Source organism: Leptinotarsa decemlineata, unplaced genomic scaffold (assembly GCF_025532065.1).
Source record: "Leptinotarsa decemlineata unplaced genomic scaffold, Ldec_3_MD MMD2_tig00000505_RagTag_RagTag, whole genome shotgun sequence".
In the NCBI taxonomy this organism is placed as follows: Eukaryota; Metazoa; Arthropoda; class Insecta; order Coleoptera; family Chrysomelidae; genus Leptinotarsa; species Leptinotarsa decemlineata.
The window spans coordinates 1,653,045-1,678,512 of NW_027412549.1; the positions used below are offsets into that span (position 1 = coordinate 1,653,045).

At 35.2% G+C, this 25,468-nt stretch overlaps 1 protein-coding gene across 1 annotated transcript in view; it reads right to left on the bottom strand.

The window, feature by feature from the left end:
* Positions 1-19,704: 19,704 nt before the first annotated feature.
* The window catches only part of LOC111502228 (uncharacterized), a 372,461-nt gene continuing 366,697 nt past the window's right edge, over positions 19,705-25,468 (bottom strand). Inside the window, 1 exon segment of the mRNA XM_074173777.1 lies at positions 19,705-22,096. Within this exon segment, the coding sequence (XP_074029878.1) occupies positions 22,017-22,096 (80 nt within the window). The 3' untranslated portion in view covers positions 19,705-22,016.

The window sequence follows — 25,468 nt, forward strand, 5'->3', positions numbered from 1 at the left end:
TCGATAGGCTCGAAGGTAGCGTTTATATTTGGCAATCGAAGGCGGTAGAACATTTCTCAGAATTCCATCAAAGCCGGTAGCATTATTCTCGCCACGTCTAGAACTGCTGCGAACATCGAAAAACCGTGAAACGTCGGTTGGACTGGATGCGCTCTCAGCCATGTCACATTTGGTTTATGGCTACCAGTGGCGGCCGGCGTTAGTCGTTTTAGGGCATGGTTTACAACAGTACTTATAATTTTGGTACTTTTGAGCTATACTTCTTTAATATGTCTATAGTAACTGGTTAATAATTCGCCGAACTATTTTTTCAATAAAGATATTGGACTGGATCAAAATTTTTCATCATATTGTTTTCCATCTCATGAAATATGAATAGGTTCTAATATGATGATGCTCTCAGATTCATTTTTGAACTATTTTCAATTTTCCTATAAACACCCCATGCTTTTGAAAATTAATTGTAATTTTATCACAATCGTCTATCGATTCAGGGAAATTTCATCGCACTAGAATTATCTATTGAGAGTGTTCTTGCCTTCAAAGGTTTGAAATTATAATAAAATACTTTTGTTTTTTGGAACCAGAGTCTAAAATCAAAGCATTTTTGGCCCACCACCAGAAAGCGATCCAGCATAGATCTCATAAGTGGTGGAATGATAAAGTACAAGCCAGGTTGAGAAAAGGCGATGACATCTCTCTCTACAAAGACACCATCTATGGGCTCGATAGAAGACTCAATCCACAAATATCAAAAATAAACGAAGCTCTCTGAGGCGACCATTTGCAAGCTTTGACATCGACCGCCGAAGAAAATTGGTTTCCTGTAAGGCAAATAGTTGAAATCAGAACCTAAAGATAAAGCACTCGAATCGTCATAGTTGTATTATCAGTGGTTCTAGGCTAAACCACAGTAGAATGCTAAAATACCCAGTAGTGTCACTTTCTCCACTTTTTGTTAATAAACCACAGAGCGCATGATTGAATCGTAGAGGGAAGTTTTTAGAATACGCCGTGAGTTGCTTCGATAATCGGCAACATTGTCATGTTTGATATTTTTTATGGAATTAAACGCTTTGGCCTATCAGACTGACGACATTTCGCTTATGGAATCATGATAAAGAGAAGTTTTGTTGTAGCTAATATTACACTTCGCCAAAAATATTCCAAGTTCTGATTTATTTCATATGGTGTTCGTATTTCAAAAGATATGAAAACAATGTTTACAAAAATGACAGTTTTAAAAGGAAACAATGAAGATGTTACCAATAGAAAAAAGTTTGCAAAGGGGTGGCAAAAAGCGATTTCTGCATTACTTAGTTTGTGGCCAATTTAAAAACATAAGAAATTGAATAAGTTGAAAATGTCATATTTTGTAATTACATTTTTAAATGTATTCAAAAGGCGTATTTGTAGCAGATACAAACTATATATTTTCATCCAGAGTCCAATGAATAAATAAACGAATAATTCAATTGAATTGTTTTGTTCTAGTTTGTAGCACATTTTCTGGATGTCATTAACCAAACAAAAAATGTGCCAACACTCATTTCCAAAAATAGCCAGATTATCAGAAGATTTAACCAGTTTATTTTTTTGATAGGTAGTCATTGAAACGAGGTCGGTAGCCGGGCGGTTCAACGTGGGTGCTTTGCTCAATCGACCGATGTGTGAGTCGATGGTTCAAGCCCCAGGCTGAACGCTCGATTTTCACTTGCTATCGTCCAACCCGTGTCATCACACGTTGAAAGGTGAGACCTTGTTAGTCTTTAGCTCGCACAAGTTTCGACTTCTGAGAGTTGTCGTTCGTAGGGGTGCGATAACTAGTTAACGGAAGAAACATATTTTAAACATATTTGAACATAAAATATTTCTTTGAAATTTAATTATTGATTACAAAACCATATATCGAATATTTTTGCATTAAATACTAAAAAAAATTAAATAATTTTTCCTAGTGTCGTATACAGTCTTAAATCGATACAGATAATAAGTGATCGCAATAACTTTGAAAATACTCCTAATATTTAGAACGACAAACGCGGAATACATGCAGTGAGGAGTGTAGCGAGAACTTTCGTTGAGAAAACTGACAAAAGTTCATATATCATTTGTTGTGCAATACAATAGTTACAATTTTCTAAGAAGTATTTTACTGATTAATGGTATGGTATATTGGTATCTTCAAAATTTTGTTTATTGTTATATTCATACACTTGCAACCAAGCTTAGATATATTATGGTGAATCGTTTAGAAACGATAGTTGTCCTTTGCACTTTGGGCAAGTGCCCAGGGGTCCGCGATTGATAGGGGCCCCCTCAAGTCAAATACGAAATCCCTAGTTCTTGTCAGATCACCAAACGATAACCAATATTTATTACCAAAAAACTTATATAATTCGAAGAAATCGAACCTAAATTACTGACTACAATACCAACTTACTAGCTTTTACATGCGCGAAGTTATTCTACTCTCGCCCAAAAATTAGGCTTTCCGACTTTAGTATGCTTAGATAAATTTTAATATATACTAAGCACATACACATTTTAAAGAAAAATCATCAATAGCGAACGGAGCGAAGTATGAAGTTTCACGTTTGAGTCAACCAATTAATTTTCCTCGACTGAATGGACTGCCGTATAGTTAACAGCTTCAAATATCTGCGGATGACTTCATTCCGCACGAACCATGAAGCATTTCACCTGCATCCTGATTAGTTTGTTTTGCAACCTTTCCAAATTGGAGAAGTTTGTCGGGGCGGTTTGTCCCCAAGCGCCTGAAGCATATTTGATGACAGGCTTGAACATCGTATTGTATTAACTAAAATCTACGAGTCCTCCACTTCTTATACTCTCGTCCAACAGCTCTCCCAGCCGTCTACTATAACCACGTTACCTGCAACAAAAGGGGGCTCGACCAGCCCACTAGAGACTCCTGTTACCGATCGTGATATATGAATATGTTTTTATCTTTAGTGCAATCTCTAACGCAACAATATTCAATGTTTACTTGATTGTATCTGTTTTATAGATGAAATTCAATAAAATATTTGTTAAAGTAATTTTTCCACACCGCTAAGTTACTTTTGTAGACCATATTACATTTATCTATTCGTTTCATGTTAATAAAAATAAATATTCAACCTTGTTTATCTACTTTCTTTGTCTATTCTAACAAAATCGTGTTCTGTCAAAGTCATTATCCTATTATGCCAAGGGCCTCCAATAGGTTAAAGACGGCCTCAGAGAACAGGAATCATGTTACAAGGGCATCCCAGATAAAACCAACTAAAAGAATTTTGTTTCTATACGGTCATGGTGACCATCTGCAGTCAAATCTGGCATCTGTTTGTGCCAGATTTGCTGGTAGCCAGTCGGTTCGATGTGGGTGCTTTGTTCACTTACTCAAATCGACCGCTGTGTTGTTCGCTGGTTCAAGCCCCAGACTAAACGATCGATTTTCACTTGCTATCGTCCAATCCGTGTTAGGAATCACACGTTGAAAGGTAAGACCTCGTTAGTTCTTAGCTCGCACAAGTTTCGACTTCTGAGGGTGGTCATTCGTAGGGGTGCCACAGCTGGTTAACGGAAAAACAGAATGCTCTTCAAGGAGAACAATTTTGTAGTGGTACTTGTAAAAAAGCAATATGTATTATTCTTTATTTAGCTGAGAATGTTGTTGCATCTCAAGAGGACCGGCTGGGTTGGACAAGCAAGCCAATTCTTTTCAATCGTTTGAAACTCTCCGATACGCTTTCCGAACTTTGTTCGATTTAATACGTTTCTTAATATCTATACAGTATGCAAAAATATTGCATTGTATCCACTTTTGAGCCACGTTTGAAGTTTCTCCTCGATAGCTTATTTTCAAATCGATTGCAATATTCAAACCAAACAGACAAGGAGCGAGTAAAAAAGTGGAACAATTTGAATAAAGAATTCAAAACGTTCATTACCTTTTTCTGATAATATTATTTATGGTGATCGATATTCGACAGCTAAGAGAGAATTTCAAAAAAAGGTAAGTTGCAAACGGCAGTCAATATTATTGGGAGAGCAGTGGTCGTGGTTTTTTTTATGGATGGGGCGCCACTTGTTTTTGATTGTACTAAAATCCAGAAATAAAAATATGCCTGAGTCAGAAATTCGATTCTTCATTGACAGCCATTGCGACTGAGAAAGCTTATGAGAAATATGCTAGAACTTACGGATGCCATAGATTTAGACACCCCTGTATTTTAGTCATTTTTGAAAGAAAAGATTTGATTTCTGGTACAGGCGTAGACCTTTATGGGCCGCACTTTCCACAATGCTTAGCTCGAGTGACATCCTTAAAACCCAACCCTGTGCGATTCCGCGAAAAAATCATATTTTCGATATTTTACTTTGCGTTGGAGATACCGTTGGAGATAAGTCATTTGAAAAAGTTGCTACATACCAAATTTTGAAATTTGATTTTTTTGGAATTTTCATATTCAAAACCGAGAAAGCTACTGAAATGATAAAATAGTCAAAACCAATGAAATAAATATATTCATAATAAATATTAGGTATTTCATTCTAACGAATGTATTATTTTCGTAGCTTCTTATTGGAACCATTAATTGGAAATCGGTGTTGGATATGAAATTTGAATTTTGCGTTGAAATTCGATATATAGTGTCAAAATCGATTTTTAAGCAACTTTTTCAAATAACTCATTTCGGTGTCATCAACGCTAAGCAAAATATCGAGAATTTACCCTTTTCGCAGGAACGCAGTAGGATGGACCAAAAAACAAATCTATGCTTTCATCGGTCGGTGGCCAGGCGGTTCGACGCGGGTGCTTTGTTCACTCACTCGAATTGACTGCCGTCTTGGTCGGCGGTTCAAGCCCTAGTCTGAACGATCGATTTTCACTTGCTATCGTCCAACCCGTGTTAGGAATCTCACGTTAAAAGTTAAAAGGTAAGACCTCGTTAATCCTTAGCTCGCACAAGTTTCAACTTCTGAGGGTTGTCGTTCGTAGGGGTGCGACAGCTGGTTAACGGAAATATAGATTTTTTTTAAATGACTAGAATACAGGGGTGTCTTTATCTCAAGTCTGTCAATATTACGAATGTAAGAAAATAGAAACATTTAATATAGAGGATTTCAATTTTTCACAATGTTTTCAAGAGTTTTGCCAAGTTGATGATAATTAGATAAATTATCATTTTCATTACGGCCCCAATTCTCTCCTCGACTTGATTTGGCTCGATTCGCCTTGACTCCCCTCGACTCGACTTGGCACGGCTCGGCTGGATTCGGCTCGACACAGATCCACTCCGCTTGGCAAGATTCCAATGGACTCGGCTTGACTTGATTTGGCTCGTCTCGACTCGATTCGGCCCACCTCGGATAGGTTCGGCTCCCCTTGACTCGCTCAGTTGGGCTCCACTCGACTCGTCTTGACTCTCCTCGACTCGACACAACAGGCTCGACTTGACTCAACCGGCTCGACTCAACTCAACCGGCTCGACTCGACTCGGCTCGGCTCGACAGGACACTGACCCCATCAAAGAACATTTATATAAAATCAATTGTATACAGTGTGACACACTTAAGATGAAGACACCTCTGTATTTTAGTCATTTTTGAAAGCAGGTATTTGATTTCATGTTCAAGTTCGATTTTCAATCAATGGTTCTAAATAAAAAGCTACGAAAATAATAAATTCGTTAGAATGGAAAACGTGTAATATTCATTGTGAATACATTAATTTCATTGATTTTTACTATTTTATCATTTCTGTATCTTTCTTATTCGGAAACATTAATTGAAAATCGGTTTTGAATATAAATATTAAAAAAAATAATTCAAATTTTGGGTTGACATTCGGTATGCAGGGTCAAAATCGATTTCTAAGCAACTTTTTCAAATAACTTATTTCAGTATCTCCAACTCACTTTCTGTAGTTTGCTGTAATGAGAATAGAAATAATGCCGTGAAGTCATAATGGAATCTAAGATGGTAGGTATCCGAAAATACGAAAATGTACAGAAGTTTTGCTTAAAAAAAATTGCTACAGACATTCAATATATTCGGATGTTGAAGGTTGATTATAGTTCTGGTGGTACAGCTTTCCCAAAAAAACCTTGTTTCGAATATACAGATATCAAAGTTTCACAAAATTGACTAATTGGGACATCCGGGAATCACCCTGTACTCATGAGCGCGTATATAAATTCACTTATTTATCTTGAATTACGCTGTTCCCAATTCAAAACTGACATTTTATAACACCTGCATTCTTCTATACTTAACAGAACACTCTCGGTGATGACAAACATTTACCAACGAAGTTTTTGTTGATGGTAAGGAATTCGAAAAATGTATTAGTCAGACAAATATTATTGATGAGACAATCAATCCGGTGTTTGTGTTCTTTCCAATCATCAAAGGTTTGAGTTGCTTTATTGCAGCTGGCAGCATTTATGGCTAGGTACAATAGAATTTTGTTCAGACACTTTCAAACGATCTAAATTCATGTAGTGAATTCTCAATTCCTCCGATTTTACTACTCTACTTCTGAAATGGCAATTGCTACACAAAATGTTTTTACTTACTAGTTTTTAAGGGTCCCAAACTCAATTTACTTGTAAGTGTTCTGAAGAAGTCTCTATTCTGAGACGAAAGTTCGAAGAATAGTAATCAATAAAGTAAATTTGTTTTCCGAAGGTATATTTGATCTCCTTACTCCCCTCCTACTATATTATATATTCTTGAATTTTTTTTTCAGCTGACCTGAATCTGTGAAAACAGTCGACCATAATCTATTTCCTATGAGACGTGAAGGCATAACAATATTATTGTACAACTATGAACAACTGAAATTAAAACTCTTATCCGTCTCGACAGGTGCACGACTCTATGTCTAAGATAATTCTAGTTGAAGTAATGAGAAAAGATTACGAGAGAGGGTTGAAAGTTATTTATTAGTAGATGATCAAAGTCCTATTTATTTAAAATTAGTACTCATGAGTTATTTTTTGGAATTAAATTACTAAGGTGTTAGGTTAAATTATATCTTCTCTGAAGTGTCTGCAAAAGTGCCTCATTCTAAATGCTAATGTTCATTAATTGTGATTTCACTTCAGGTCTCACTAAGAAAGCTTCTGAGAGTTTGCTAGTTATTGTAGCTGTTTCAATGAAAAACATTTTTCCTACTTCCCTTCTGAGATCTATCGAATCTAGGATCAAAGATCTTGATGTTCTGTTGATTTTATTGTTGTCTATTTTCAATTTAAAAAATGTATATCCTGTAATTTAAAAAGAAGGGAAGCAAGCAGGGCCGTAGCGAAACGAAAAACCAGGGAGAAGGGGATTTTAAATTTTCCCAACCCCACCAGCAAAATTTCCCAACTTTCGAAAAAATGAAAGCCGAGGGATTAGTTACTACTATAATATATTAATTTTTTTACTTAGATACCCAAAGATTGGCTGAATGCTAATGCCCGTTAGGGTATGCACAAACGAAAATACATTTTGGTAATTATGAAAATAATAATGGGAATTATTTTACTTTGGACCAAGGTCCTTGGTCTTCCACCATATCCACCATGTAAAGGAATATTCAATACAAATGAAAGGAAACAACACTTAAATAATATTGTGCGTGTTGTTTTCTACTATTATTTTTTCTATCTTCACGGCCCGAAATTTCACAACTTTTCCAAGTCGAATTGTCACTTCAAAATTTGTGGACTGTTCTCTTACTTGGGAGAAATTAAACTTTTTTGAAGTTTTCAAACAACTCAGAATTTCAAAGTATGGGATCTCCAAGTTATGCATGTTGGGAAATACCAACCTTGTCCTGGTTCTTTCCCTTTTCTTATTATCTCTCTCTTTCTTTTCTCCCATTTTTATTTTTTCAATTTTTATTCATTTTTTTACCATTATTTTTTTCTATCTTCACGGCCCTCAATTTCCCAACTTTTTCCCAAGTCGAAAAAGCAGGGGGGAGGCTCCCACCCCGGCGACGACCCTGGAAGCAAGTGGTTCGTGCTTATTCCGCTTCATAAGTGACACCGCATGTTTAAACTTTCAGTAAAACGTTGAGAGAAAAATAATTTATGGGAATTTATGGAGAAGTAGAAACTTGGCCATCCATATACAAAAAAGATGTGAATTTTAAAAAAAAGGAAGAAAGTAATTAATTAAAAAAAATAACTCTATACAAAAATGTGAAGATCATGCAAAGAAGTAACTCCCATACACAAACTGGAAGAAACAGCCCTCTCGAAACAACTAAAGAGTCTTTCATTAAGCGCTTCCTATTGAAACAAAGTTTGTGTGAGATTCATTTGAAAGACCTATTTTTGGAATGAGCTTGGAATGAGGCTGGACATAGCAGATCATCTCGTGATGATCCAAGGTGTAAGCGCATTTGCGGCGCCGAGGCCAAAAGGAAAAAGAGAGCGAAGAAGGCAGGAATGGCAGCAACTATAAGTGCACCCTCCTCGTCCCCCACTCAACCTCCAACAGCAAGGGCACTTCCTGCGGCGGGCGCCAAGAGCTCCGCCTTGAATAAAGGCAAGGAACCGGCTGCCCCTGCAGGAAAGCTCCCTCACTTGTGCACCTCCACAGAGGGAACCCCAAGAAGGTTGAAGAAGCCGCGCAACGACAGTAATGTTGCTGCACCTTCCAAAACCTTCGCGGAGGCCACCGTGAGACACCGCAAGGTTGCCAAAGAGAGTATGAGTTCGGCGAGTCTTGGCCTACATTTGCCAATATAAAGGAGATGCCTACTAGTGGCCTGTTCACTTTCCTGGAAAAGACAGGATGGACGATGACCTAGGAGGACAACTCCTCGGGAGGATGTACAATGGGTCACATGCGTGGCCTAAGTGCTGTGGGTCTACACTCACCCTCCCTACTCTACAGATACACGATAACAACAGGATGGTCTGGCCAACGTCGTTCTCAAAGAAATTGTACCGATGACGCCGCCAGCCCAAAACACACACCAAACACTGACTTGGGCGCTCTTGGATCTCATGTGGATTGATTTCGTCCCAAATTAGATAATTTTGTTTGTTCACGTACCCATTCATTCATTTTTCGATGAAAGTTAGGGTCACTGGGCAACTGCTCCAGAGCCCATTTAGCGAACACACGTCGTTGTCTATGGTCGTTTACCTTCAGTTCCTGGGTCAGTTGAATTTTGTACGGGTGCAGGCTTATGTCACGAAGCAAAATTCACCAAATTGTGGTCTGCGAAAGGCCGAGTTCTTGTGAGCGATGCGAAATCGACTGCCTCGGATTCTCCTGCACACTCTCACAGTCAGAGGCGATGTTTTCGGGAGATCTTGCGTTCCGTTGACGTACGGGTGTTGGTCGATTGTTCACTCAAACAGTAGATTCAAATTTATTCACCACATTTCGAATAGTCCTCTCGATAGGACGATTATGGCGACCGTAAAATAATGACGACTGGGCAACGTACCGCGCGCTTCGCGAACGGAACACTCATTTTGATGAAACACTTTTATTATTTACACGTAATATTGAATGCTATATTCGACCATGGTGATTTGGCAAAAAAGATGACAACTAATTCTATCAGATGTAGCTTCAACAAGATGGCCGTTATCAACTGTCAAAGTTTGTAAGTTATTGTTGGAAGACCCTATATTTCCACAAGAACATTTAATTATACGAAAGAAAAATACTTTCGAGACAACTACTTTCATATGAACATTGAATTATATAAAAAAACACTTTTTTCTATTCAGTTTGTATTCCAAACATTCGTTATGGAATTGAAACAGATATCATGCACAGAATTGCTACACAATATAGTTTAGCGGAGCATTTACATGGAACACTGTCATCTTCCATATAATATATTGTGTAGCAATCCTGAGAATGATATCTGATTCGATTCCATAACGAATGTTTGGAATACAAATTGAATATAATTCAATGTTCATATAAAACTAGTTGTTTCGAAAGTATTTTTCTTTCGTGTAATTCAATGTTTATATGAAAGTAGTTGTTTAGAGGGGTATTTTTCTTCCAGTTTGTGTCTGAAAGTTACTTCTTTGTATGATCTTTCCATCTTCATATAGACTCAATTTTTCAAATTGATTATTTTCTCTTTTTTTCAAAAAAATTCCACATTTTTTATATGAATATGAAAAAGTAGAAATCCAAATAATTTTTTTCATAAAAGTAATTTCTCCTAAAAATATAACCTTTTTTGTTTAAATTATTTATATTTTGTTTGACCACTTATAATTTATATCGATACCTATATCCTGTTATGTATGACTTCGAAACGAAATTTGAAGAGTTCATAAATACCCACCAAACAGAACAAATTTGTGAGGCACAGCTGGACAAGAAAGCATTGATATGGCCAGAGAGAATAATGAGAAAATCACAGGTTTCGAAGTATAAGATCCCTGAACCTCTTGAAAGCGCCATCACTGTCAATAAAAGATACAGTATTTCCCGTACGAAACGAATGAATTCTATGAAATCGTTGACAAAAACAATTCAGAAAAATACTGTGTAGATCAACTTTTATTTTTGAATTACCATTAGAGCATGTTATTTTCAAAGACAAGCCTGGGTTAGAAAAGACGATTGCATCTCCTTGTTCTTTAAGAGTTCAGTTCAGCAGTGGATTCGTGGTTCAGCCTAGCACCACTGAGCGACCGTTGGCGACTCGAACCAGCACTGTCTAATGTGAATGCTATATTTTTGGGTTCTGGTTTAGACAATTGTGACAATTTATAGATATTTTTATGAAGTTTGTCAAAATCAGTCGATGATTCACCTCACTCAAGAATTCCCCGAAAGATGTAGCCCCAATCAAGAATGAGACAGAAAAGCAACAATGAAAGTTCTGAAACGTGTGAATATCTGTTAAAAATCTGTCTGTATTTTCAAAATCTATTTTGAAAATACAGACGTTAATCTCAGAAGTTAAGAAACTTGTGCGAGCTAAGAACTAACGAGGTCTTACCTTTTAACGTGTGATTCCTAACACATATATATGTATTGGGGCTGCAAATATGAGGTCCAACTATAGATCTAAACATATAGTATCAGTGTGGATTATTAGGTACAATGTCCACTGATCTCTTTTCTCTCTATGTCATTTTATAACTGATGTTAACTGTTAACTGAATATAGTAAGTATGTTGCTCTGTTAATTTGTTTGCTTCCGAATAATCAAATTTATAGAAATATCAAGTGATTGTATTGATGATATCAGGATATACTTAGTTCAACTTATTTATGATCTTCCCCTCGTACGACGGACTGGAAAGAGTTGTGGTTTCATAAAGGAATAAGAGAGGCCTACGCCCCGCAACGAGTCTCGATCGATGGACCAGACGGGGCGTCTGTGAATATACCTGTCGGATTTTCTTTATTTTCCTTTTCAGTATCTACTTCAATGAAGTTTCAGAAAGTTCAGTTTGAATATAGGAGAAAAAATGTATTTTCGGATTGTTATGATATGATTTTGCTTCTAACAGAGAAGCATTATGAAACATTGAACATGAAATTCTCATCAAATGTCAACTCGTGAACAAGCAGAGTGATGTTGCCGAATTTGTATTTTGTATCCATTTTGGAGACAAAGACTAGTCAATTTATACATCATAATTTTAATTATGAGAATTGAGAATTTCTTAAGACTAGTGACATATGACAAGAAGAGTATCTTAAAACGAAATGAAATAAAAAAACTAGGAGTCAGTTTTTTCAAAAAATATTTATTTATTCTTCAAATTTCTATTTTGTCCCCATCAGATATAAGAAACTTGTGCCAATTTTTTTTCTAATCTTTGAAGCAGTTCTGATATGCACTTTTTGATATGTCCTTGATCTTTCTCAGCGATTCGGTTTTTATATCATTATTCGTCGCGAAACGCCGTCCTTTCATGGGCCTCTTCAATTTTGGGAACAGGAAAAAGTCGCAGGGGGCAAATCTGGTGAATACGGTGGCTGAGGCATGATTACGGTGTTATCTTCTCTAACGTGTTAGGAATCACACATTAATAGGTAAGACCTCGTTAATCCTTAGCTCGCACAAGTTTTGACTTCTGAGGGTTGTAGTTCGTAGGGGTGCGACAGCTGGTTAACGGAAAAACAGATTTTGAACAGACGATTATCCATATCAATTTTCACCACGACCACGACGAACGTCGTCATTCCCATTTTTCGATACCAGAAAATCGCCGAATACGCAAAACACTTTTATGCCTCTCACCAACATAAAATAATAGAAACATCGCTAGAAATCTAATCTAGGAAAAAAACTGAGAATCCGAGATAAAATAGTGTGTAGACCCTACTACAGTTGTGTCCCTTCTTTTTCTACTCCCAATCGACGTTTTCATGGTCACTCGGTATTTTGACATAAGTATATAAAAGGCATCGGTAAAATTGTTAACGATCAATTTGAATTGCTGGGTGCTATTAAAAAGTGACGGTAAAAAGCCAGAGAGATGTATTTGTATTACCATTTCCCGTTTACCGAGCTGATCGTCAATTCGTTTGGATCTGGTTTTTGTTAACGGAGCCAGGACCGTATTCCGGATATGTTTAGACAATAAGCTGATCAACACTAGTATCAGAACTTTATATATCATCATAATTGATTATTAGATTATTTTGATTTGATTTACAAAACATAAGGCATATCACACCACAAAAATCTATGAAATACTTTAACCTTCGGATTATATATATAGATAAACATCAGTATTCTATTGACGATTTACGATTCTGACTTCAAAAATAATTATTATAGCTTTTCAGTAACAATTCAACAAAGACACTGACACTGTGTCAAAGCTATTCTCCAGTTTTTATGGCCGACGTTTCTTCTACGACTGCCGTACACATCATCAAAGATAATGAGGCAACGGTCGATGTTCTCTAGTTATCTTCACAATATATTTTATTTTTCCATGGTAAGCGAGCGTGTTGGGTAAATTCAATGTACTGATACTTATAATATTAATTGCGCATGTAGCCAGATTTTATTAATGTTAAATTCCTCTTTCTTTCAGTTGAATTTGTTTCAGTACTACTGAAATTATATTGTCTTCCTAAATAAATAGTTTTGGATAATAACTTTGAATTCTACGAGCACTTGAGTCTATTCAAATGTAACAAACGTCGGTGATTTCTTCGAGTACATATTCAGCTATGTAGATTATGATGGGGGGCCATAGAAATTGAGAAGCACAGAAACATTTTCAACTGTTACAAAGAGGTAATTGCCATAATTAAAGTCTGGTTACCTGCACTTAACCGTTCAGGTGAACGTAATAACGTGAATATTAAAATTTCGCGAGCTACATACATTCGATTAGCGATTTTTATATGTTGGTACCCACTTTTATGTTGGTTCACAGTTTCAGGAGTTTAGCATGTTTAGATTGTTGGTGAGAATGATAAAACTTAGAGGTGTTTTGCGTGTTCGGGGAAATTCTTAGTCAAATTTTGTGCAAAGAATGGAATTAAGTGCTCAAAAACATTTGAAATGTTGACAGTGTTGACATAGAAGGTCGAGAAGATGTGAATAACGACGCTCGCCGTGGACGCCTCAGCACATCAACAGTCGATGATAATGTTGAAGAAAATTGTTATGGAAAATCGTTGAATCACTATTAGAGCAGTTGCTGAGGATGTCGGCATATTTGACCAAATTTGACCAAAAATATCGCTCAGGAATTATTGAATGACACCAACGGCGATCCATACTTTCTTAAAAGGGTCATAACTGGTTAGGAATCATGGGTATATGGTTATGAAATCGAAACCAAAGTCCAATCGTCCCAATGGAGTCCAGGAGAGCCAAAAAGCACGTCAAGTGCGATCAAATCTCAAAGGTTTTGTTCACTGTTTTCTTCAATTACAGTTGCGTAGTGCATCAGGAGTTCTTGGCAAGTGATCGTACGGTTAATAAAGAGTATTATATTGAAGTTATGGACCGCTTGCGAGGAGCAATACGAAGAAAACCTGCGGTATTGTGGAAAAACAGTTCATGGATGTTACATCACGATTATGCACCTGCTCACTCGCCGTTGCTTGTTCGTAATTTTTTGGCCAAAAACAACACCGTAATTATGCCTCAGCAACCGTATTTACTAGATTAGCCCCCTTGTGACGTTTTCGTGTTCCCAAGATTAAAGAGACCCTTATTATTTGAACACACCTCGTATACGTATCGGTGCATTTATTTAAACCAATAGGAACGAAGCCACGCCTACCAACAATGGAATAAAACTGGATGTGATACCTGCTATGAGGAAGAGAGCAGTTGTTAACGAAACGTCGAGCATTAATAAATACACACATGACCAACAAACTTGAAAAATAGCTTTGACACAAAGATTTAACAGTTGCTTGATAGCCATATATCATATATGAATCATTATTACAAAATGTAAGAACAATGAAATGAAATATATGATTTTATTCAAAGAATACTCATGTTTTCATTAATTTTCTGAAATACTTATGTTTGTAAACACAAATGAAATCTGATAATCTGGTTTCCTTTTACGATACACATGCAAAAAGAAAATATGTGTGTACCATTTGGCCAACTCTATAGTTCGTGTATTCTTCTTTTATAGTGCTAGAAGCTACCACTATTATAAAGTTCTCTCCAGATATAAGCCAAAAAAAATCAATCTGTGAATATATATGTATCACGTATTTTTATTCGGCAATTACGATTTAATAAATCTGTTGATAAACACTGTCAATCGACTTTCTCAATCTATTAATTGACACTTTTAAATCTGCTGTTTGACACAATTTCGGATATTTTCCAATGACAAGATATATCACCAATATTTATTCATACATAACAGAACAGAAATTAAAAAATAGCACCTGAAAAAATCGTTTTGGCAATTCGAAGTAGGCCCTTTTCGTCATCAATGTGTAGGCTTTTATAAAATATTAAAAATCGCCTAGAATCTTTATTGTCTTCACATCCGACTAATTAAAAAAAAAGGATCAATTGACGGGTTAAAAAAAGTATCAATAGATTGAAAAATGTCAATTTAGAAGGATGAATTGGAAAACCATGAATGTGTCAGTAAAGATATTCAAAGAAGGTATAAGTAACTTTTAAGAGAAGAAAAACTTATTTTGCATAAAACTGTAGTAAAATTTTCATGCGATTATTGTCGCTAGAAGATTACAAAAAGTCGATGAACCTTCTATGCCTATAAGTATAAAAATATCGTGATCGCATATATAAACAATGTCATGAAGCATTCAACGAACTAAAAAAACATTCCTGAGATCGAAAACATATATTGAGTAAGTGCTATTTATAAACTCCTACGGTCCTGTTCTTCTGCTGGGTCTCTGACCCCTTGGTCCACTAGAGATCCCCTGAGGTATTGTATGTGTGCGATCACTTTGTGAAGCCATAGGTTTTCTGAACACTGCAGGCACAGGTAAATATGTTCAGTCATGTTATTGTTGGTGAGATGTATTTGAATATTAAATTATGAAGTAGACTAGAGACCACCTGTGTGTAGTCAGTAGATGAAATAAATCCCCAATTGTCTCAAAATGCATTCAGCACATGAAGAATTTTTCATGACCCCTCATACTTCATTTTTGCTACAAGGTTTTATTTAATTGCACTCCCATAATATGGATATCAAATGAAAAGGATTGCTAAAATGAATACCTAAAATGAAATGTATGGTGGACCGCACAAGTCAGCGGATTCATTATTTGTTATCTACGAACAAATCCAAAATGGCGAAAAACAAGATGGCCGCCATACCAAAGAGTTATAACTTGGCAAACGTTAAGGATAGTGCTTGGACAAATGCTGTTGGGATCGATTAGGCAACGATGACTAATTGAATGAAATGCACAGACTAAAGAAATATTATGTCTAGAAATGAAAAACGGAAAAATTAATAGATATGTAAAGTCAATATCTATAGAAAAAGTGAGCTTCATTAAAAAAGTCTACCGCTTTAAAAAATATTTTCTCTTAGTAACAAAAACGGCAAAAAATATTTAGCAACTTATACTCACTTTGACTAACAAAAATAGTCAAAAAATATAAATCTGTAAAATTACACATTAACATTATCTACACTGAAAATAATAACCACCATAGCAGCCACAGTTCATAAGTTCACCACCAAAGTGACTGAAGACTTCTGATATGCCTGCAAAAAAGTAGTCACCACCTTGTGGTGACTTATGAACTGAATAATAATATTTAATCTTTTTGATGTGTAGAATACATAAAAATAAAACGTAACAAAAAACAGTTCAAATCTAAAGTACAAATAATATAAACAGAACACTAGCAAAAAAAATTTGAGAAGAGTACCTAGTCCAAGGTGTAACGAATTGAATAAATACATTTCTAAAGCGAAGACAATTGTGACAGCTAGTATCATGAATATTCACCAGATTGATAATTTTTCTTTTTTGTGTTTCTGCATTTCAGTAGCGTTGAATTTCACAAGATTCTGTAATATTCACAGAATTCCGTTGAAAATTAAATTTGATTGTTCCCTTGATCTTGTTCAGATCGATGACTATGACACTGCAGTGGTTGTTGTTCAGAAATAACACTAACGAAAAATGTTCGAATTTTTTTTCTTCTTGAATCGTTAATTTCTATTTCACACTCACTTATATCTTCAAAGAATTTCATTTCATACTTGTATTTTTCGTTTTTCTGGAATTTTTTCAGTGACTTATCAACGTTTCATCGAGTCATGGCATCTTTAGGAGTACAAAGACTGGTATTCAGTAGCTGGGTTAGTAACCCTGAGATCATATTTATATCCCTGTGGTTGCCCCGCTAATTAATTTTCAATTACGTGATCGTCATTCAATTAGGGCAGGTAGTGATGCTTTATTGACTTTCTGAATTTTCTCGTTATACTTGGGAATTGTGATTTCTTTGTACAATATTGTATAGTATGCACATATATTGAGTTGTTTCAAAAGTTTTGTCCGTTTTTATGAGTCTAATTTGAAATGTAATATGTCAGTGAATATTAATTGAATTCAATTGAGATAAGCGTCATTTCAATCAGTGCACTTTTACCAACGTGACACAAGTCGATTAATTCCGCCAGCATAAAAAATTGTGTGCTCTGGGTTCGATGAAGTCGAACCCAACGGGAAAGTTGTTGAAGTTCTTGAAACGAGGGTAATCGGTTGGCGAGAGGTCTGAAGAGTATGGTGGGTGGGACAGAACTTTGACGCTCAATTCGTTCAATTTGGAACGGTGATTTGTGAAACGTGCGGACGTGCCTTGTCGTGTGGCAGGATCGAACCTCTTCTGTTGATCAGTGTCGGCTTCTGTTGACCACCAAACGGACAAAACTTTCGAAACATCTTAATATTTGCCTAAACTTGGGGTGAATTTGTTATGATCTCTCATCAGGAAGTTTTTACTTTGTGATGTTTTATCTAATTGAATAGATCTCCTATATAGGGGTCGGAATAAAACGTAAAATTTTTCGGTATTCGCATTTACTTGCTGAACTACTGAGTTTATGAAAAAAAATCTATGAACTTGTTTTGTTATATTATTCACAGTAACAATTATTACCATTAAATAATTTTCTATTTGATTTCACATCAGTTTTGCAAGTGTTTGGCCTATGGCTGATATTCTTTTCGAAATATTTCTCCTGTTTTGGTAATTTATTGCGCTGTCACAGATATAGAAGTAGTTTGTCCACCTGTGGAATTTGATACAGTCATACCTGCACAGCTTACCTGAGCAAATAAAAAATTACAATTTTTTTTACTAGACGAGACGTTACTTAAGGTACACGTGAGAATAAAAAGACTTTCATCTGGCAAAACTTGGCTTAACGAAGGATATACCATTGGAAATGTGTGGCAAGACAAACACATTTTCTTTCAAGCCAAAACACAAGCACAACAGGAAAATCCTTAAGGTGCTCTTAGAGCCTGTGCGAAAGTAGTGATTCACATTGGATTTGAATCACTGAAGATTAAATCCACTTGAAAAAACGTCGTCATGAAGTTTATTCCACATAATCGCAGTTGTCCAGATGAAAGAGTGAAGTTCGAGGTGTACTGAGATGAACCTCAGAACGATGAGCAGCCACAATCCGTCGCGTATTTCTGATATGTACCACTCTTGGTGGAATCAAATGTGCCAAGTCTTTTGAACACTTCCTGTGAAAGTATCAATAGAAGAGAGACAAATCTTTAACGTTTCTTCGATGTTTCAGACTATCAAGGTTGTAAGTGATGTTCACGTCTCCAATCAGGCGGACGGCTCTTTTCTTAATGGAATCAGTGGAAAAGGAAAGCGACTGATTATGACCCTCATTGGTAGTGCTGATGGTTTTGATAAGGGCAGTTTATTGATTTTTAAGTCAAAAAATTCTGGCGATTAAATGAACAACGATGTGCTTGAAGAATATTTTGAACAAATATTAGACATCATACCACCAACTATGTAATTGTGATGGATGAAGGAAGTTATCATTTCAGACAACTTGAAATATGTAATACCAACTGATTGATGCATGTAGTCGATAAGATGACAGAAAAGAAATATCATTATTCTGTGTCTGCCCCCTTATTGCGAACTTAACCCTATTGAATTCGTTTGGGCTCAAGTAAAGGGTTTCGTTGCAAAAAGATGTCCAAATAATCTTCAGAGTTCTTTAAAAATATCGATTTCGAAAAATGGCGAAAATGCATTGAACATATAAAAAAGGAAACATGTTGAAATTATGATATTTAGTTGAGAAAATTGTAGAACAAAGATACATAAAAACCCTAGTGTTTTTACCGATTCGCTTTTGTGTTATCGAAATCTCTCGACGCGAGAATTTAGATTGATCTAACTTTGTACACATCTTGATAGATGGAACAAGAATCGTTTGCAAATATAAACATTGGTGTGCGTTTAGCGCTCTGTGGATGGAATGCCCAATTCGTTTCGACCACTTTATTTTATGAAGAATCAAGAGTGCCAAGATGTTTTCGTCAAAATATTTCACATAAGTGATTACATCATGACATACTATGGTGCATCTTGAGTAGAACCTTCAATCATAATAATCAATGAAGATTCATTGGATTTATCTGATGATAACGCACAATAATGATTGCTCATACCTAATATCTTTTTAAAAACCATACCTGTTTATTATTATGGAAATATTTTGAATTGAAATTTAATAATAATATTGATTGTATATGAATCAACATGAATGAAATGAATGAAAATAAACATAGTTACTAGTTTTTACGATATTTTTTTATTAAATACCTAAACGCACGCCACTCCACCTAAAAAAACGACTCGAACGCTCATAAGATATTTTGATTGCGACTCGTTTGCCACACAAAAATAGGGTGGAACCGTTAAAGTATTATAAACCAGCCTATAAAAGCTGTGGTATTTTTTTATAAATCATAACGAAATCAGAAAATTTTTTAAGCACTCTGTTATCGTTTTGAGTTTATAATGAGCATTTATTACTTTTTACAGTTTTAGATATACGAGTATGCCTGATTTCATTGATTCCAAAAATAATTTTCATTTCCTAACTTATACCTATCTGAATGATTCCGCGTTATCTTTGGTGTTTGTTCAGCGATAACTGTGAGTGACGTTTTATAATTAAAAAAAATGATGAGGTGAAAGTTTGAACGAAAATGAATCGTTAAATAAATTTATTAAACCATAAAACACACAGACAAAAATATGTTCAATATAAATAAACTAATATACAATTATACATTTTTATAAAGCAAAAATAAAATAACTAGGCCAGAGTGAATTGGAAGTCATGTCGAAGGGATTAAAAAAATCTGACAAACTGTAACTTCGAACATCGTCGACAAGTTGTCATGTGACGTTTCGTTCGAATTTAATCTGGCCTAATCAGCAAAAATTGACGAATACAAGGGGCGCTTGCTAGAATTTTTTATTACACGTAATAAATTAGTAATATCTACATCTACAATGTGTCCGTCCCAACCCGACCAGAGTGAAGAAAAGTGAAAACTCCGGGTGATTTTTAACGACACGTCCAGCATACCGGATCAAGTGGTGGAAGATTTCTGGTTCATGAGGTTATTTCATATTGGTTGGATTTCAAGTTTGCTACTGCTTTAAAAGAATAAGAAATGGATCCACAGTTCCAGTTGTCAGAGTGACGTTAGTCAAAATTAGCAATACATTTGTATTAAAAATTCTTGAAATGATTTGTCAAGCTTTTTACAGCGTTATTCTTTCATATTCCACTTAAAGTTTACCGAATAAATATTGATTATCCAGTCAATGACATTTTTCCCATTCAATTTTGTCAAACAGTACAATTATCATTAAATTGTCGATAAAGGTCATATTTATCCTCTACTACAAAGTCGACCCTGTACCGGGGTTTGCTTTAACCCTGGAGAGTGAATGTCACCCCTTCTCGAGGGTGAAATATGTTTCACTGAAAATCAGTCTGGGATTGGATTTAGATTGGCTAATTATAAGCAACTCCTGTTATATAAAGTTTTTCCTGAAAGTCAATACCTTATTCGATACTGAAATAAATCAAGAAGTAGTTATTTTCTCGAAAAAATTATTTCCAGTAGAAATGTAGCTTATAAAAAGAGTGATGGGTTTATGGTGTCTGTAGTCCCAATACAAACGGAACGATTGCTTGTTGAAGGATGGTTCCTATTTGTCAAACGCCAAAATTGAAAGTTCCAACGTTAAGTAAAGAAAAATGTTCGGAGGATCATCTTCTGCTTGTTTCATCAAATTTCTATAATCACTTTCAAAAGCGGTGATAGTTTTAGGTTATATGCTCACTGTCAACAGTATGTGTCGATCGCACACTAAATACTGTGAGTCATGCGAAGATAGGAGAAAGAAGCGTGTGTCCAAAACACGGTTTGCGCTGTGGGTTAGGTTAGGTTATAGTAAGAGTCCCAGGGGGGCAGGAGATTATGTTGCCTATTCCTTTTGATTCCTAATGGTTTCATGAATCAATCAAATCCTTCAATATTATTATTTTCAGTATCCAATTCATTTGTTAACATAATGTGTAATTCATTTGGGTATAATAGGCTATAATTTGGCTTCCATGTATATGAATGTCAAAAAACTATTAGAACATAGTCTAAAACTTTGAAAAGGAAGTTATGGAAACAAAATGTAAGAAAACAAGACATCCAGCGGTGAAATGGCGCAGTGGTGATGTACCTAAATCTCGATCCAAAGATCCTGAGTTCAAACCCAACTTTATCCAGAATGTTTTTTCACGAGAATATATCTAGTTGAAGTTGGGTTGAATCTGCAGAGCTACATGGCTAACGGGAATATGAAGAGCCATGATGCTCCACAAGTGACACGAGGAGTTATGAACATAGAATACACATGACATTAGGAAAAATGACCATAGTAGTCCATGTCGATGCCACCGGAAACACAAAGAAGACATCACATATTATATGGCGTGCTCTGTTCAAACGCACATAATAGAATAATTGTTTAATAGAAGAATTTGTTGTAGAAGGGATTTCAAAGACGTGAGAACATTTTGTTGCAGTTGTGTAATATTTTGATAGACGTTTGAGGCTTATAAAAGTGCGTTAAGCTTTCTCAATGAAACCTATGAAAGAAAAAATGAGGTTTTTTCATATTCTAGGAGTTGTAAGTTCATTTGTGAACTGATGTCACTGTATGGCCATGATAAGTGATCCGCATGGGACAGAAATCCAAAAATATTATTTATGAGTCAGCATCCAGCACTACGCAGTACTAGGCAAAGGATGACACCCAAATCCAACCCGGTGAGAATGTTTCCTTGATTCAAATCTTCCACAGTTGACCAATATATTATAAAGATTCTGAGTGCTTTTAGGTTATTTTCATTAGCCATACAAATAGTAATACTATCGGTTAGAATTATTAAATTATTGTTAGGTATATAAAATGTACACAAAAAATATGCTATATACGGGGAAAACTACTATTGTTGTTCTAAAGAATAGTGCCGTGATCGTTTCCAGAAGTTTTTGAAGAATCCTTTCTTCTTATGGACTTCTTCACCTGCAACAAAAGAGAAATATATAAGAATCACAGTACTTTCTTCAATATCGATTATAACAATAATAATACGGACAAGTACAAAAATATTTAGTGATTATTGACCAGAAATGAAGTGAGGTACGGAACCCGACAAATCTCTTGATAATCAGTTTCTTGATTAATATTCTTACACCGTTTTAATTACTCTGAGCGTAACGATCCGACTTCCGGTTCTTGACGTCATATCGTCACTATGGCAACTCTCGTCAGGATTCTTCAATGAACGAGAATAATTTTGAGAATTTATGAGGAAATCTTACGGGTTTTGGAAATCAAGCAGATTACTACATGGGCTGAAAAGTCTCGGGCCTAACACATAGATAGCGCTAGTCTTGTTACATTCACCACTTTTTCAGTTAGTACTGACCTTCGAAAGGAAGTTAATGAAATTTCATGATATTTTACTCATAAGTTTGTAAGTTATTGTACTAAGAGTGGCATAACTTATTTACTGTTATTTTCAAAACAATGGATCAAAAACAATTTAGTGTTATAAGGACTCCGCTTCATCAGAAACAACAATTAAACGTTGGTTTGCTGACTTCGGCCAATTTTGAATAAAGAAAAAAAGATTTCTTTCTTAGGATCCAAACTATACTGCTTCAGAAAGCAGTATAATTCGGAGTTCATGCACGCGACAAGGTTATAAGCGACAGTAAAATAGGTTATGAGTGCGATAATAATAAAGTGTAATGAAAAGTGAGAAAAGTTCAGTTGTTATGCATATCATTTGTTCAAATTTAAATAAGCGTACCATTGATTCATTAAGACACACCCAGCGATGGACGTAGCAATATAAAAATCCCCTGGTATTCAAATGTACTTTCAATTATTTTGGAACTTGTGAAGGATATCAAGTTGAACCATAGTGTAAGTTTATTAATGAATGTATGTCTAGGTGTCAATTTTATAGGAAGGGATGCTATTAGGTACAGAACGCTCAATAAGCTAGGGACTATTTTATATTACTTCAACGTTGAAATAGAAACTACACTCTTAAGTTTTATTAATTATATCATCCTCAAATTAGAGTTGAATACTTCACAGAAATACATATTAACAATGGCGAAAAAAGTTGTGAAGTGGGGTATGATTTATATATATTTAAAAGAAACTTCAAAGTATATACCTATGGGATACGATAGCAAACTTATGAGAAATGGACATCTAACGTTATAAACTTAATTCAACTGCAATTTCATCGGAGGCAGAAATATATGATGAATTTAACATATGAGCCAAGTGAGAACGAAACAAAAATCAGAATAAAACGGGAAATCTGGGAAGAGTTGAAGCTAAAGGTTATAACTGAAAGAAAATCATTACTCACTATCTCGAGATTATTGAAAAAGTGGGGAAGATCCAGCAAAGATAAGAAATGTGACGAAAACTAAGAATAAATCAAGTCAAAGAAGGAGACTGAAAAAGTTGAAAAACGTTTTCAAATCGTCGAATCAACAAAGTTTTCTCAGAAACAGCTCCGACTTTAATGGTTTCATTTTTGCGTTTTTGTTTTTTTTTATATTATTCAAAATCAGAAACCTTTTGAAGCGGAAACAAAATTATTCATATTTTTTGAACAATTACATGATCAAAGAGTTTTTAATTTTCACATATGTAACTGTCAAAGCTATATTTCGGGTTTATTGGCCGTGATCTGCAGGTTATCATTCCTGACATTCCATGGATAAAAACCAACAAATCATGGCCAAAAATCCTTGAAAATAGCTTTGATTTAGTACATTTTTACATAAAAACTATATCACTAACGTCAATATAAATAATAGTTATTTTTGATGGATATGCTTGTAATATTGGTGGGACTAAAGCCTCCGAAAAAAATAGATTATTTATTTGTATATTGATGAAAGCGTGCCTTCAAAGAAACATTTTTTGAAAACATCTGCAGTTTGCTTTGTTTTGATTGGTTTCAAAAAGTTTGTCCGCTTCATCCTTCAATAAGAATGCTATCCCAATATACACTTATAGCCCAAAAGAAAATACATATATTGATACCATTCACGTACAGCCAAATACCACAATAATCATATACAAACATACATATGAAACCAATAAGTTATGCTATCCCACTACCCACTATACACTCATATCCCGTAAGAAGATACATATATTAATACTCGTATTGATACTAAAAATTATTAATCCTGATAGATATACAATATCTATCTGTACTGTACATTTACTTTTGCTGTAAATGGTTTATCATTTTTATTTTAAACTGTTGCAGAGTTTCTGATTTCTTTATATCATCTGGCAAACTGTTGTAAGCAATGAATCCCTTGAACACCAAAGTTTTAATATTGTAAGCTTTTGTTTGCCTAGTCACATGTAAGTTATGTTTACTTCTCGTATCATGCTGGTGAACTTGCGTATTTATAGTTATATATTTGTGAAAATATGATGGAAGAAGATTATGCAACATTTTGAAGATATAACTCATAGTTAAATAAATAAGTCTATTTTCTATTGACAGCCATTGTAATGTTCCCAACATCAATGATATTGGTGTATATCTGTTACATCTCAAAGTGATTCTCATTGCACGATTTTGAAGTTTTTGTAGTGATCTCATTTTATTGAGGTCAAAACCATACAATAAACAGTATCCATCCAACAAACAAAGATAGATGCGTGATCAAAGCATGAACCCCACGCATATTTGCATCTATTGGCTAACATAAACAAGCCCGTTTGCGCTGAGAAATCAGATTTAACTGCAATCGGCTGGCGGAATTCATTGTTATAGTGTCGGAGTGGTCAGTTACGTTTTAACGTCTGTGTTGTGTAGGTATATATACATGGTATTTTACAGTTTAAAATTATTAAAATATCAATTACATATACAGCTGAAACAACTGCTAATTTGTGTCCCTACACTCTTATACCCAGTCGCATATTATATAAAAAAACGGTCGTTCCTTAGTGCGACTCTGTACAAGCAGCCATGTCTGGGAGATCACAGAGTATAAATCATAATTTTTTTACTGATACACTGTGAATGTTTCATTTTCCCAATGTTTCCTCTCTATATCTACTACATGTCGGCAACGCTTTTGCCATTGCTCAGAAGTGATTTGATCAAACTCGTGCTCCGCCCGTCTCCTTACATCTTCCAATTCGAAAGTTGCATTCTTTTGGGACACGTTGTTTTTGACAGTAGCTCAAATGAGTTCAATGGTATTCAAATCCGGATGGTAGGGTGGAAATCGCATAACGTTATCTCCGTGTTCAAATAGAACCTCATCAAATTTTTACTATGATGATGCAACTCATTTACTTTGATCAACTTGTATAATTCGGGTTTCTGCATCT